Consider the following 16,333-nt stretch of genomic DNA (forward strand, 5'->3'; position numbering starts at 1 on the left):
AAAAGTTTCTTTTTTTTAATTTTAAATGTTTTTTTTCTTTGCTTAAAATTAGTATGCAGACATGAAAATGATGGAAAATTGCAGTATTTCATTGTAGTATTTTATGTCGGGTATAAAAAATTATTTTTATTGCTGTACTTTGTTTGATCATCCATCTGTAGTTGGAGCCTGAATCTGTAGGAATATCTTCCTTAGGTTGATAATGATTTTTTTTTTATTTTTGTATCATGTTTTTCTAAATGAAAGGAAGCGCAGAGAAATCTGGAACTCTCAGTTAGGAAACCATGAGCCTAAAATCAAGTTATTACTCCTTTTCACAGATTCTCAACTTTTTTTTGGTATCTTTGTTTGCACTTTGAAAGTATTATATATATATTTATATATATATATATATATATTTTTTTTTTTTTTTTCCAAAAATCTAAAAGAAGTATGTTGCAACGCCATTGTTTTTTTTTTCTTATCTTTTACACCAGAAAAATACCAATGTTCGGTCTGGAGGCCATTTTCCGTAACGGCGTCCCTGTTGGTCACCTCCGGCGAGCCGACTACGGCTTTTTCATAGACAAAACTCTTGGTTATGGATACATCCGCAACCCTGATGGAGGAGTGGTGAGTTTGTTGCACGTTGTTTTCTCCGTTTATTATCCAGTCTTGGTTTCTGGGATTGCTCTTGTTCCCTTAGTTTCACATTATTTCTTTTATCTCTCTTGGACCAAAGCTGATTGATTAAAAGAAAAACTTAAAATATTTAATGATTATGTAGGACAGCATTCAGTTCAACTGAACTAAATGAGAAGTGAGTAAAGCTGAATATCTCAGCAAGGTTGTAATTATTGATAAACCATGAATGTGGAAACCTTGTAGAAAGCCTTTTATCACTGTTTCATACGAGAATGTTTCTTGAAATCTAAATTGTTATCTTAAATATTTATTAACCTAAGTATTTTCCTAAATAGATCTTGCTGGATAACCATAAATCTGACCCAGCTGATAAGTAAAAAACATATTCTCTAAAGGGCTACCGATGGATTTGCTACTCTTGAAATCTTTGTTTCAATGAAGCGTTGGTATTTTCTTTGCTGCAGGCGAGTGATATTTAAGGTTTCTATATAAAAACCTGGAGTTACTCAGAGTTTTCATGTAAGAGGCAGCCAGCTGTGTTAGTTTCACTGTGTAAATGACTGAGAGACAGAGTGGGAGATCAGTAGGGAGGGCTGCTGCCGAGAGGGAAATGTGAGCTGGTCAGTGAAAATTAGCTTTCTGTGTTTCAAGGGAACTGACAGCCGAGTCACAAACGGCTTAATTGCTTTCTGCGTTCAGGACTTCCAAGCTGCTGGTTTCTGTTTGTTGTGAATCCTTTGAAATCCCTCTTTCATTCCTGCTTTCCTCAAGCCCTTTACATGTTTTTTTTATTTTTTTTATCGTTATTCATTTTTTTTTTTTAACCAACTAAATCTTTTTATTTCCTTCACCAGGTCAGTGCCGATTTCATTAAAACCGGAGAGTTCACGCTCGAAAGGATGGGAGTGGCGTACAAGGCCAAGGCGCACCTCAAATCTCCATTCGACCCTGAAAATAAACGGGTTAAAGGAATCTACGAGTGAGGGCCAATGTGAAAACACTCTGGTTAGAGAATAATATGCAATCTGCTGCTTTTCCACATTCAGTTGCCACTACAATTGTATACCTCTGCCATTGATGGTGTTTCATAAATGTGAAGCGATAAAGTGACGTTGAAGGAGATTGAGTTTAACAATATTTGCTCATTTAAATGATTTAAATGTTCAAAATCAAAGCAGGTCCACTATTCCTTGACATGTGCTCTTATACGATTATTACCATAAAATTTCCACCAGTTCAGGACTTTTTATCAAGACAAAATCTTTTTAGAACTAAATAAACTTCACTATCCTCTCAGCACGCAAACATAACTTACCCGAATAATTCTTTTTTTTTTTTTTTTTTTTTTTTTGCCAAACTAGCAATTCATTAGAGGATATTAGTGCAGATATTTATTACTTTAAAGACTCAGTTTTTACCTTTGAAAGTCTTACTTCCTGTAGCAGCTCACTTTGCACTGAGCTGTTGAACAGAATTAATTATCATGACCATAGATAGACGTGTCTGTGTTGTAAAGTTTTATGTGAAGCACTGAGAGTGTCCTTAACAAAAGAAGTCCTAAAAGGGCTCGGAAAAGAGATTATACGCGTGTGTGTGTGTGGGTGTGTGTGTGTGCGTGCGTGTGTGTGTGTGTGTGTGTGTGTGTGTGTGTGTGTGTGTGTTTTTACTCAAAGTAAATCAGATCCTGCCGCTTCCCAGGTAATTGAGTATTTAATGTAATTTGGCTTAAATTAAGAGCAAAGCTGGGTTTTTTTTTTGTTTTTTTTCATATTTTTTGATCACCAACAACTAGAGATCAAGGCTTTGTCCTGAAGGGTAAAATATTCAGCCATCTAGCAAACTGACTGTGTGTGACCTCCTGCTTCTGGCTTCAAAGTTTTATAACTGTGCCTTTGGCGCTTCATGCCCACCAAATGGCTGAGGTAGAGTGATGTTTTTTATGAGGTTAACTATTTATCATGAATATTTTTTAACATTAACGCGATAGGGGTCACAATATTCCATGAAGGCTCTTTTTGCTCCATTAGGTTTTCATAAAAGTACTTAACGGCTATGAGCTCTGCTCTTTTTCTACAGGTTAAAAAAACTCCACAGAGGCAAATAAAAAAAAAAGTAGTGCACTTTTTAAAAAAACAACTTTTTCAAACATTGTTAAACCTCAGCTCTCCTAAAATCAAAGTTTTACTGTATCTTAAGTTGCAACTTTTCCCTGGTAAGTCTGAGAACTGGACTTAGCATCCTGCAACTATATAGTCTGCGTCAAATTATAAACAGATGAGTAAAGTAGAAATTTACATAAGAAAATGGCTGCGATATGGAAGCTTTCAGTTTTTGATATTACTCTGATCCTTTGAAATGGATGTGAAAGGGCAGAAGAGAGAATATTTCAAGGTTTTAATCTATTTCTGTTATGTTTCAATGTTCCAAGACAGAAACGAAAACAGCCATAACCCTTCAGGAATGTGCAACAGAGTTTTTAAGGTTAAAAGAATGGAGGCTGCTGCTCTGTGAGTGGCGTCGGCTTAGTTTGTTAAACTAATTGCTACAATTTAGACGTTAATTCAATTTCAAAGAATAAGAGAATTGGAGACTAACTAACATTCACGGCTGCAGAATGCCGAGTTTTAACCGTGTTTGAAGCATCTCTGGTTGAGGATTCGGGGTCATTAAATTCTAGGGCTGAAGTTTCAGGCTAGCATAATAAAAACACAGCTTCAGTGACACTGACATTTTGATTACCTCATAATTAAGATTATTTTTGCCAGACAAGAATCTTCAGGAAGTGGCAAATAGCCGCATCGTCGATATAAAGTTACTGAGTATGGAGTAAAAGTTGTAGTAGTAATGCTACTTTCTTACATGCTCTTCGTGCTCTTTATGTAATAAATTCTTTACTCTGTAACTGAGCCTTTAAAACATAAGGTGCCCTTTAGTCACTGGATGGGTTTGTAAGTTGCTTAGCATCACTCTAGTATCTCTCTGATGCTTGCTGCTGCACATCAAGTACAAAATGTTTACTAATTAATCGTTATTTAAAGTCAGCGCTGACTTTAAATAACAAATGAGTCATGCAAAGAGAAACAGTCAAAGTAAATTATTGATGTCAATCTAGACTTGTTACTTGTGTTGAAGAGAATTTCTTTATTAATAAAATGTGATTTTACCTAAAGCACTTTGTGCATTTTTCTTTTCAAAAACAAAACCTCCATAGGAACAATCAAATACGGCAAAGACTGGAAGGTAATCCAACATTTTACTGTAACATACAATATTTATTTATTTAACTATATGACAAATGCAACGCTTTAGTTGTAATTTAACAGAATCGTGAGAAATGGAACAAACTTTTTCTGTTAATTTTTGGATAGCTTTTATGTTTTTTTATTTTTACATTGACAGACCTCTGATGTCAAATATCTCACTGTCATTTTTCATTAGATGTAACACATGAACAACACTGCGATTAGCTTAATTAGTATGCACTAATAATAAACACAGCTGGTGGGTGTCTGCACAGGCATATAATTACAGTAAGCAGTGGATGCTATTTATCAGCTAATGTAGAGATAAAACTCGATTCAAACTAAGTCACATTTAATAATCCTCTTTAATCTCCTGTTGGTCTGCTGGTCGCTCCCTGTCCTCAAACTACTCCAGATGTTTCTGCTCAGACTGGAGCGGCGCCGGCTCAGCTGTACGACTCTGCACCTCCTTCACAGGGGTAGCGATGTTTTGGCAGGATGGAGGTGACTTCTGGCAGGGGCTGTTTTTCCCATTCACCCTGGGAGAAAAATTAATAATAGTTTTATTCAAAGGCATTTTCTTCTGTTTCTTTTCAACAAATGTCCAGATACGCCATATGTCTTCATTGGTCTTTTGTTCGGCTTCTTTATATAATACAAACAACTCTGCAGTCTTGATCACATTTAAGCACAAACATTTATAGTAAACATAATTTGCCAAGGACAATAAATGTGTAAATGTCTTCAAAAGAACAATGCAATTCAGGAAATGCAAATTAGGCAAAACCAGTTGGCTAGATAAAACTAGATTTTCTTTTTCAGGTTATTTAAATCAAGCACTTATTCATTCATACGTTTGAGACATTTTACTCGAGTCGCTTTTAATTTGACAACGGTTATCTTTGTCTCAATTTAAAGTTTGCTTGATGATCTGAAAAGTTTTAAGTGAAGGATTCATGCCACCATGCTGAGGCAGCCCGTTGCTGTGTGCAACGCTTTGAGTCTGCTCTGAGGCCGAGCCCTTCGGCCTCCGGTTGTTTGTTAGAATAACTCTAGCCTGTACTTGCTGCATCGACTTACGAAGTTTTGCAAGCAAGAACAAACATATTGTAAAAGAAATCACTGAGGAACAATGAGAATGACTGCAAGTATAAACGCTGACTCATTTAGGGGTTTTTTTTCTTACACATTTTTATCTTGAGCTCTTTTGCGTTCCATTCGTTCAACAATTTATAGAGACACGTCAGTGTGAGAAAAGACCACACGCTGGGCTTGACATTAAAGGACTTTTAAAATGATAAGGTCCTGCATTTGTAGATTTTCCATGAGGCATGGTGTTTTAGTTATATTTTCCCTGACAATATTCCCTTCCGTAACATTTCTCTTCTAACCACATACTTTGATAAAGCTGCCTTCGCTCCATGTCACTGAGCTGCAGAGTGACATTAAGAAAATAATTTAAATAAATTGGTTTTAAATTTGACTCCTGTTTTTACAAGCCAGAATTCCTAAATCTAGTATTCTGACGAAAGAGCATTTCTGTCCAGAAATCTTGATTAAGGTCGTCGTACCATTTGCAATCAATTTACTCACTCTCATCCACACATCTCGGATGTTTGTGTGGGTTTATTTCTGACTGAGTCTGACTCTTCTGCAGAAATGATATCCACATTGATTTGGTTAAATTGGTAGCTCACCAGTCCATTGTAGCTTGCAAATATATGTGTATTTGATGAATGAGGGACTCACAGGAAAGAGGCGTGCAGTGGACTGATTGCAGTGCATGGAGATGGGAGCCGTGTTATAAAGAGAGTCCAGCACTTCTCCGGCAAAATCGTCCCAGTGCAGCTGAGCGTACTGATCTGTCACACCAACATCGCCACACACACACTGGTCATTTCCATGGAACCTTGATGGGAAGAGTGAGGAGAAATCGGGGAAGAAGGAGACACAAAAGAAGGAGACGAGGTATTTTTAAACGCTTATCTTTGCTTTTAGAGGATAGCAGTGTGTCGGGTTTGAAGGGGGATAAAATCCCCATTTGTTTCTCTAATTCTTCACAGATCTCGGGGACATTTTGTGCTATCCTGGTTTAATTTTCCTTCCATTTAGGCAGGGTTGAATGAAAATAGCTCAGATTAGCTATCAAACCAACAAAGTTCATGTTTTGTCCAATCTTAACAAGAACTACTGCAAAATTTCATACTTAATATTTTTTTTTGCCCTTGCTTTTGATTGTGTGTTTTGTGTGTGTGATGCATTTTAGATTTTTTTTTACAGATTCAAACAATGGAAAAATGCACCTAATGACCTTTTAAAGGTATAAAATTCAAAAATAGAATTAATATTTAATATGTTTGTAGAAGGAGAGACTAATTGTAAAATATTGACTTAAAGTGGAAAAATATTTTACAGTAGATTTTAGAAAGCTGAAATTGTTTGAACCCCGGCTCTCCTCGTTTTCATTGTTCCTGCTAATCATTGACCCGTTTCAGTGTTTTTAATATTAATAATTAAGCACTCCTTGAAATGTATTTTGTCAAAATTATTGTAGTATTTTTATGTTTCTCATTAAAAACATCAGAGCTGTGTAAATAGTCTGAGCTTCATACGTATGAGAAAAATATTCAGTGGGATGCATTTTGTATAAAAATATATTAGTTTTGTTTTTCCTCTGAAAATAAAAGAGGAGTTTGCTAAACATACCAGCATTATAAAAAAAACAAATATATAATTCCTGATTGATTTGAATATTTCTGACTGAAATTGGCATAAAAGACACACAAGTTTAAGAAATTCGTAACGATTTGAAGAGTCTTTCTGCAGTACCTGTTAATGAAGCTAAAATATTTCTGCAGGTACCCTGGGTCAACGTGGCTCTTGCAGAGCTCCAGTTGAGTCCGAGGGTAGTAATGTATATAATTGACGCACATTTCCTCCATGATGCCAACACCTCCCTGTGGAGAAAAGAGCAGAACAAAATAATGAGTGTGAGGGACATCAGAGGGGGAACTAAGGGATACAGTGTTAAAACAAGCTTTCATTTAAAGACTGAAACTTCTCACCACTGTAGGTTTGCTCCTGTCCTCTGTGTTGTAAGTACACTTTGTAATAAGGACGTCGCCCTGCAGGACAGAACAATAATTACAGCAGCCAGTTTGGCATCAAAAAGAAATGTGTTTTGTGTATCAGAGCTTTTTGGTCAATCTTCTGGGAATTTCCCCATCACATCTCAGATTTTACAGCCTCCTTCTATTTACATTCAATTAAATGCTTCACACAGTGGTAAGATTATCTAATTATACACTGATGTGCAAGCAAACGGGAAGGAAATATGAATAAACTTGAACCAGCTGAGTTGTAAATTGCTATTCTTAAGAATGAAATAAAAAAAAGAAAGCAGTTGAGATAGATTATTTTTCACATGTGAAATATATACACACATTTTTTATTCAAAAATCCACAAAATGTTATACTTACTGGTAAAATATTTATCATTTTCTTCAGAACTCGGATTGTCTACATGTAAGAAGAGAGCAAATTCAGCCGAACAAAAGGATTCATGAGTCAAAAATCAATTGTGCTTCACATTAAAAATCAGTTTGGGTATGATTGACAATTAATTAAAACAGGATGTGTTTATTGTTCTTCAGAGTTAACCATACAATTCAGCATAGTAGTTTTGCATCATTCTGTACAAACACTTTAATTACAGAGAGGAGGAACGGCAGCCGTTTCCCTCCCCAGGACTTTTTATGCTGACAAATTTTAGAAAATGTGTTAGCTTGGCGGAGAACGTTGTTACAAAGGCCCTCATATGTCTAACGAGGCCTCAGGTTCTGAATTAACGCCACTCAACATACATTTAGATGGGTTTCACATTAGATCATATTGAGATTTTATCACATAACAGGTGATGAGCATATGTAGCATGCAAAAAGCATGCGTCTGGGCTGTAACTCAACATATTAATGCCTCTGTTTCTCAGTTTAGAGCTGACAGATAAGGTTGTTGCAGCTTCGAAATTATAGTGTGTTATGAGTCCTTAAACCATGACATGAGTTATATTGTCATTCATACCGGAAGTGAGTGGCTGTTGTGACTGTAGCTCCCCCTTTTGGTGGATTAGGAAATGTAAAACAAGCCACACTAAACCCACCACAAAAAGTCAAAATGTGGAAATGGTAGCTAACACTCTAGTAGGACAGAAATAAAAAAAAAAGTGCCACTTGTGTCTTATTGGTATTTCTGTTTATAATCAAGATGTCATTAGCCTTGTAGCACAGCTAGATGCGGCAGGAGGTTTGGCAGCATTTTCAAACTACCTCAAGCTGTTGGCTGATAAATTAGTGGCTCTGTTCAAGAAAAGAAGCATTTTATTATTATTGTTATTCTGAATCAGAGATTTTAAAATAGCAGCTGTCTCCTCTAAAGCAGATTTTTGCACACAGTCACATTAGCACTCTAGCACAGCCAGCTGCTGCAGGAAGTTAGCACAGTAGCAGTTTGTAACTTCCACGAATAAGTTTATTAGAAAATGAGTAATAGACTGCACTCTGTTTTGTTTCAGTTTCTTGGAAGGTAAAGTGGTTAAATGACGACATGATGAATAAATCTTTAAGCTTTTCTTATTTGTTAGAATAATAATGGAGAAAAGCTGTGATGTGGCACCTAGTTTGCCCACATAACACTTGCTGTTTGGAACATGGACACTTCTTTCTTCTTAACTTCTGATAAACTTTTTACTGTTTATTTGTAAATTAAGGATGATCATATTTATGAAACAATATAAAAAGTTTTCTCATAGGGAAAAAGAGTTTTGGTTTTCCTCTTGAAAGTTTTTAAACAGTATTTCTGAACACATTTAAAGTATGATTTTTTAAAATTAATTTTCCAATCTTTTTGTATTAGAAAAAAAATTGCGAAGGTGCATCATTTTAGCATTGACATGGTTAGAGATGTCCTTTCTTTCACCTGGTACTCTGTACTGAAGTGTTGGTCTTCCTGTACCACGTCCAGCTCTTTCCCTCCCCTCACCAAAACTGTTCTGACCCCACGGCCAGCCAGGTGGGTGTGCAGCTGGGAGGCAAACACATAGATACCTCCCGGAGGCAAAGCCTAGAGAGACAACCGGCAGACAAATAAAAAGAGTTTTTAGGTTACCGATAAATCTCAAAGCTGAGTTTCTCAGCTTTTGAAACACTAAGCGATGAAGCTTTTATGTACGTACAGTCCGGGTGCACTTAGATGTGCAATACCCAGTGAGATAGAAGGTATGCTGCTTTGGAGGGATCGCCATGACAGGAGTGTAAACGAGGCCCAGCTCCATGATCCCTGCATCGTACCGCCTCAGGTTGTGAGTGTAATGCAGTCGTATCCCAGATGAATCATGCCTGCCTGCATTAAAAATACAGACTCATTAATGTTTCATGTATTCTGTGATACTTGAAAAATATTCCACAGGTAGAATATTTGTGCACCTTCCCAGTCTTTGAAAAATGTAAAAATGAAGATGTTTTTTTCCTTTTTGTTTTCTGTAGCAGCCTTTTGCTATTTAAGTTGTCAGTGATCAATGACTGAAAGTGTCAAATAGACACTTTGTCTGGTCTTCTATGTGTTTGGAAGCACTTATGGCTTGGACATGACAAGGAAATGCTAATTGATAATTGTTATTTTTAAACAAAAATGAGAAAAGTAAAAAAAAAAAGTGTGATCTTATAGTAAGTTAACATTTTTTAACTTGCTGCAAATTTTGCAAGTCATGAATTTTAATTGAGATGCACCGGAATTGCCTGTTCCACTTGACCAGCCCTGACAAGGTGGCCAGAAAGTCAGTTTGTGATGGAAGAAGATTCAAAGTTAAGTATTTTCAGCAGCAGAGCAAGATGTTTTGAATTAATGAAAGCACAGAGAAGCTGTGTACACATCTCATATGTCTTCTCATGATTCTGAATGATAAACCAGAACCTAACAGAAAACAGATTCTCATTGGCGCACCTACAACCTGTAATATTACATTTAGCCACACCTCTTCTGATTAAAACCGCTAGACTTTTCATAAAAGCAGAAACACGTTTTAAATTATTCATATCAAGGAACATGAGAATATTAATGTGAAATACACAGATATTTCACATCCAGATACATATTTGCAAAAGTCAAATCAGCTGATCTATTTTTTCTTAGAAGAATATGTCTGCCATTGGCAGTACATCCAGTTCAGTTAAGTATTCATGTGTGTACCAGATATAAGGAGAGGGTTGTGGTAATGGACTTCCAGGCGAAGAAACCTTGAGGAACCAGGTCCACCTATTGCCAGGCCTGCATCGGGAGGATAGTAAAAAGCCTGCAAGCACAGGAACACATGAAATATAAGATTCATGAGGAAAAACCACAGCAGGAGTTTGCGTAGTGCAGTGGCTAATTGGACGACTTACAATTTACAGTTCATTTAACAACTGTGTTAGAATTACACTCATGTTTTATAGTAATCAGGATTTTCCCTTAAAAATAAAATACTTTTTAAATGTTTTACATGAATAAATTAGTCTCTAGTATCCGAAAGGTAACAGAAATATTAGAATTTGCTTCCCTGCAAAGAAAAGTTGCACATCAGATAACTTTACTTGTGTTTTTGAACCTATTAAACAATTTGAAATCCTATGCTGGCGTGTAAAGTGTATTTTTCTAAAAAAAAAAACATTTTAAACTTGCTCCTCCACTGTTTCAAAAGGACAGTTCTCCATAATTTATTTCTCCCTCTTTTTTTTCAGCTGCTTTACAAGGCTTCAATACCCTCTTCTTTCAGTGCACTGCCTAGGAGGATAAAACAACACTATAAGAAGGTGATGAAAGAGGCCTGAATATTTCCAACCTAATCTTGTCTTCACAGCTCACAGAAGGCATCCTGCTTGTTTTTGTTTAGCTGGCAGATAATCCAATCGGAGAGGGGCCAGGCTTGCTTGCGATACAGTGGGAAGCGGTACAGAGAAATATGGTGACAGCCTCGCTGTTCCCTGTCCTCTTTGCTTTATGTGGAGAGCGGGCTGCTTTACTTACTCAGCCGCTGCTTTGTCACCCTATGGCCTTGTACTCTACTTCTGTGGAGTCGAAAGTTTGTCATTTGGACAAAATCTGCAGTTAATCCCAATTTTTTTCCCCCCCACACTGTAGATTATCAGTTTTAAGGCCAATATTTAACCTGAGCAACATGTTTCCTCAGACAGGAAGTCATATTAATATTTTGGAGTTTCAGTCTTATAGAGACTCTGTGGAGGAAGCTGAAAATTAGGGCGACGCCAAGGAGGCCTTCAAACCTGAAAGACTCAGCGCTCATCACCAAAACTAAATAATTAAAATTCATGGATTATTGAGAAGGTTGTAAATAAACATTTTGTTTGTTTAATCAAGTTGTACAAGACAAAGTTTACTCTGGCCAGGACATCTTATCTGTCAGAAGAAACTCAGGAATTATCTCCATATTTTTTCACCACAGCCATTGTAATTACCGACTAATCCCACAATAGATATCAACAAAACATGCGAGATAAAAACTATTGGGGCACAGAAAAAAGAATGACATTATTCTTCCCAGCTAATTATTCAAATGTAACATGCGGTTCTGCAAGTTCTAGTCTGCTATTTTTGCAGTAAAGGGATTGCCAGTGGCACAAAAAAACTGTTTCAAAACTAGTTGAAAAAACATGAATCTAATTTTAAGGACCCATTATATATATATATATATATATATATATATATATATATATATATATATATATATATATATATATATATATATATATATATATATATATATATATATATATTTTTATTATTATTTTTTGTATCGCCTCTAAAACGTCTCATTTAGATGCGTTCATGAAGGGTTTTCATTTGCTGTTTTTTTGTGGGTGTATTTTTCTCTTTTCATGTATGCAAGTTTATAAATATTTGTGTGCTTCCCACATACAGACTGTCTCTTAATAGAAGTGATGTGTGTGGGAACATCTTTACAGAATATTAAAGCCTGCAGCTCCAGGCTTTAATATTACTCGCGTGGGAGCTTTTGTTTGTCTCTTAAAATAGGTGCAAGGTCTGGACTTAGCCAAGTTCGTCCCAGTGCTCCGTTTCAATTAGATGTTCTGTATTTACATTAAACCAGGGGTCTATTTACAGTTATACTGCTTTATATATTTGGTGTTTGCATATTTAAATCATTTTTTATTAACTGATGACATTTAACCTAATTGTCACATCCTTTAATTGACATTTGAGTGTCCTGGCCTGTCTTGGATTATTTGTCATGGATGTTATTGTGGAAAGGTCCCATTCACATTATGGAAATGACTTCCCATCATACCTCGGCCCCCATTGCCCACGCAGCCAGCACATGGCGGCAGAAGTTGAGCTTTTTGGGTTTCATCTTGTCGTCACAGGAGCCGCTGTACTGTGGTACCTCCCGCAGATCTGGTGCACACTCAAACACTTCGATGTGATGCACGATGGCTTCGTTACCTGGAGTTATCACAGACTCATACTGGAGGAAATAGTAAAAAAGCAAACAGTTTTTTAAATATTTATTCATTCAAGTATTGATAAAAAAAGACCAAATGCGAAATATTTATTATTTGAAATATCCTTATACCATGATAATGTGGTTCTTGGGCATGTCATCAGGCAACTTCTGGATGAAGCACCAGTAGGTAGTTTCTTGGTTTGGTATGATGACATTTGGAGCAAGAACATCCATTGTCTTCACCTCTGGAGGCAGAGTGGGAGACAGCATGTCAGGGCGAAGCATCAACACTCTCTGCACCCCCATGTGGATTCTGGACAGGTTCAGATCTCCAAGAGAGGCAAGTGGTTGATCCAACAAGCCATAGATGACGTGCACGGTTCCTTCCTGATGAGTCAGAGGAGAAAGGTTTTAAACAACTACAAAGTTAAATATGGGAGGCTGATGCACACAGACACACACACACAGGAAATAAAAGAACAACTCAATAATATCTTTTCTTACCTCTATGACGTAGTCTCTGGGATCACAGGTACTAAAAGGTCTTTTGAAGAGCAAGTAAAATCCATCAGCTTTCTGTTTAGCTTCAATCAGCTCGTAGTCTTGTTGGCTATCCAGTGACACATGGCCTTTGCTGTCACTCCATGCGTCCTGTAGGAGATGAATGAGGTGAAACAGGACTCAAATAGTGCAAATCCTGCCACTGGAGAAACATGGCAGTGGCAGCATTATGCTGCTTAATGCTGTTCTTCAGCAGGAAGAGGGAAACTGTCCGGAGTTATTGGGAAGATGTATGGAGCTAAATACAGGGCAATACTGGAAGAAAATCTTAGATTTTTTTGTAAAACAACATTCAAAACCAGGCATAGTTTTTCCATAACCTCTTTAGTTAAACATTACTTCACATTGGCCATTTGAAATGTCAATAAAATATGTTGAAGATTGCAGCTGTAACATGAAAAAATGTGAAAGAAAATATTAGGGTTGGAATACTTTCTTAAAGTACTGTAAATCCTCCGCCATCGCAAATGAACTGATGAACAGATGAGCTAGTTTGTTGGTAAGTTTGAAAAAAAAAAAAAAACAAAACATTGTGAAGTGAAAAAGAAATTATTATAATCACTGTGACAATTAAGACAGCTACATGTTTTTGTTTGATATTTCAAGAAAGGGCAAAAGTAAGTAATAGTAGGTTATTAAGACACAGATACAAGTTCTCTAATCCCAATAAATAAAAAAGGAACTCAAAATTGGTTACTGGGTAATAACTGTGACAAATGTGCAGCCGTTGTAGTCAGTTGTTTGATGGAGAATTATGATATAATCCATAAAAAGAACTAGTTAGAAAAAGAGTGGCATTTGGTGTTGTGAAACCTTCCCCAACCTGGCAAACAAGATGTTCTTCTCTGCCAGAAGGCTTTGTAGCCTCGTCTGAGTTTCTCACATTCCTACCTGTCCAAAATAACACCTAAAATCTCTCATTTTCATCTCCTCACTGTTACTGTTATGTAACTGTCCCACACGAACTCTGTGGATTTTGAAGACATCATTTTAGAAAGTGTGCATTTTGTACAAATCTAATAAAGCACGTGGGCCATAGTACACCTTGTCCAGTGTGAGTTAGAAGTTTGCAGAAAAAAAAAGTGAGCTATTTCGGGCGGCTGGGCTCGATATATCTCCTTAAGACATTACTCACTGTAGGATTCCATTGATAGTATCATGTCAAAATCATTTACTGTTGCTGCTGTCTTTGTTCTTCCATCCATCCATTATCTGTACACCCTTGTCCCTTAGTGGGGTCAGGAGGTGCCTATCTCTAGCTAATGTTCCAGACAAGAGGCAGGGTTCACCCTGGACAGGTTGCCAGTCTGTCACAGGGCAACACAAAGACAGACAGGACAAACAACCATACACACACACCTAGGGAGAATTTAATTTAGAGTGACCAATTAACCTGACAATCATGTTTTTGGACTGAGGGAGGAAACCAGAGTACCTGGAGAGAACCCACACATGCACAGGGAGAACATGCAAACTCCATGCAGAAAGACCACAGGCCAGGAATTGAACCCAGAACCTTCTTGCTGCAAGGCAACACTGCGCCACTGTGCAGCCCCATGTCTTTGTTTTTATATGTGACAAATATAATTTTTTTTTCTCATTAATCAGATGTCTGCACTGATTTTTTTTTTTCCTTTGCTTTGTTGATGTTTCCTTGCAGACACTGATTAGGTAGTGAGAGACCTAATCAGAAACGAAATAATACCAACAAATTTCCTGTTGAAATTTCATTCAGATGTCTTAAAAACTGTGTGAGGCGTAATGAAAAAAAACAGCATTTCGCACATCTTAATTAACATGTGATTTGGCTTTGATATGCAAATATCTGCTAATGATTCCCAGTAGAGCTGCAGCTATTAGTGCAGTTTGACTGATTTCCAATTAGGAAGGCTTGATAACATCTTTAGCGACTCTGTGATCATGCAGCAAAACTCTTCTGCAGGCTGCTTGTACAAAAATGCCTATCCCACACCCCTACAACCATGGAGAGACAAGAAAATGTAGGAAATCCCTTCTCCTTAAGATTCTTTATGAAATCCCTGCAAAAAAAAAAAATTAATTCAAAACATAGACCAGCATCAATTTTGCTTACCCCAAAGTAGCTCCTTGTTCCATTGTCCCACAGCACCACCAGGTCTGCGTTGCTGAGTTCACCGCGGTCCGACATCCCCAGGACCACCCCGTGTCTGAGCTCTGCAACCCTCAGCTGTATGTAGACCTCCTGGGTGGCGTAGCTGATGTTCCAGGCCAGCTGCAGGTTTCCAAGCGGGTCCAGAGGCATCCGGAAAGGCATGGGGAGAGGTGGCAGAGAACTGGAAGGGCTCGGCTTTAGGCTGGATACGTCGACGGCGTTGGAGGGCGCCTGATACGAAGCCACTAGGATGACCATCAGGGCAGCCAGGCCAGTGAAATACATGATGGTGAAGTCCTGAAGGCGGACGTCTTTGCTGAAGATCCTCATGCTGGCGGACAGATCCTTTCAAGCTGCTTTTCTTTTCCTTACTTCTCTTGCCGAAGTTGAACTGAAGTTTAGGCCGAACAACAAACTGCGAGGGAACTTTTTCTCCAGTCTTGCTATAAAAATGATGTAATCCTCCAGACTAATACGCTCGCATTTGTCTTGTTTGATTTCAGGGTTCGTGTGACATAACAGACCCGCTTTCTTTCTGTGTTCTGCCCTCTCCGTCTGTAATGTTAGACAAAGTTTGACCTTCTGTGAAGCATCTGCACTTCTTCTTTTCTATTTATCTGGTGAGATCCTCTGTTGGTGTCCTCTTTCCTCTGAACAACCGCTAGGTCTCTTCCGACCTCATCCACCTCTTTGCTTTTTAAAAGACTCCTCCCTTGTAAGTTGCCTGTTTTTATCCAGCCTAATGGTATTACATTTATTGAGGAAAATTGAATTGTGTTCTTTAAGCCCTGGGGATCGGTCATGATTCTGCACGTCTGCCAGACCCTAATTGATCCAAATCCAGCCATGGGCATTATCAATGACCATCAAATTGGACTAACTTAAGTTTATTGTTCTTTCTGTTCTCCTTTGGTAAGCAAATGACCAAAATGATTTTTTTTCTACATGTAAATGTTTTCTATACATTCTACCAACACTAGAGGCTGCGCCTCCCTCCCACCCCATTGATTCAAACAACATTTCGGGGGCAGTGGGAGCTTGGGCGATGTGTAAACAAGGCATTAAGGCATTACGTCCTCCTTAACCTATACCTGAGGCTACAGAAGACCTAATCTAACTGTCAATACAGGTTTTCAAAAGGAGAAGCAATGTGATCTACTAGGCTAGTAAAGTCACTGTGAGAGGGGTGTTTAGTGAAAAAGGTTTGCTACAGTAGAAAAATACATCATGAATTAAAATAAGGATTGATTTATTTACTTG

General features: G+C 37.5%; 2 protein-coding genes across 2 annotated transcripts in view; one reads left to right on the plus strand and one right to left on the minus strand.

Moving 5' to 3' along the window:
- The window catches only part of sardh (sarcosine dehydrogenase), a 29,101-nt gene extending 25,308 nt beyond the window's left edge, over positions 1–3,793 (plus strand). Inside the window, exons 21-22 of the mRNA XM_014993867.2 lie at positions 477–612; positions 1,479–3,793. Coding sequence (XP_014849353.2) covers positions 477–612; positions 1,479–1,607 — 265 coding nt within the window. The 3' untranslated portion in view covers positions 1,608–3,793. The remainder of the gene's footprint in view (positions 1–476; positions 613–1,478) is intronic.
- An 84-nt stretch (positions 3,794–3,877) lies between these two features.
- Positions 3,878–15,930, minus strand: dbh (dopamine beta-hydroxylase (dopamine beta-monooxygenase)). Its single transcript, XM_014993869.2, has 12 exons — positions 15,035–15,930; positions 12,886–13,032; positions 12,511–12,768; positions 12,226–12,402; positions 10,110–10,212; positions 9,097–9,263; positions 8,841–8,984; positions 7,347–7,385; positions 6,932–6,991; positions 6,696–6,823; positions 5,616–5,775; positions 3,878–4,405 (listed from the first exon to the last, which is right to left on the minus strand). The coding sequence occupies exons 1-12, from the start codon at positions 15,401–15,403 to the stop codon at positions 4,313–4,315; spliced, it is 1,845 nt and encodes a 614-aa protein (XP_014849355.2). The 5' UTR covers positions 15,404–15,930; the 3' UTR covers positions 3,878–4,312.
- Between the last annotated feature and the right edge of the window lie 403 nt (positions 15,931–16,333).

The sequence above is a fragment of the Poecilia mexicana genome, unplaced genomic scaffold, assembly GCF_051168715.1.
Source record: "Poecilia mexicana isolate PSO_F unplaced genomic scaffold, ASM5116871v1 scaffold_12, whole genome shotgun sequence".
NCBI lineage: Eukaryota > Metazoa > Chordata > Actinopteri > Cyprinodontiformes > Poeciliidae > Poecilia > Poecilia mexicana.

What these genes read in the sequence shown, in the direction of transcription:
- dbh (XM_014993869.2), bottom strand. Translation starts at nt 15,403, where the DNA reads ATGAGGATCTTCAGCAAAGACGTCCGCCTTCAGGACTTCACCATCATG. An exon ending in AAATGATAAATATTTTACCA is followed by an intron (nt 6,992 to 7,346) that starts GTAAGTATAACA and finishes TCTGTCCTGCAG; the next exon opens with GGCGACGTCCTTATTACAAA. An exon ending in CCACTGCACGCCTCTTTCCT is followed by an intron (nt 4,406 to 5,615) that starts GTGAGTCCCTCA and finishes TTTTTCTCCCAG; the next exon opens with GGTGAATGGGAAAAACAGCC.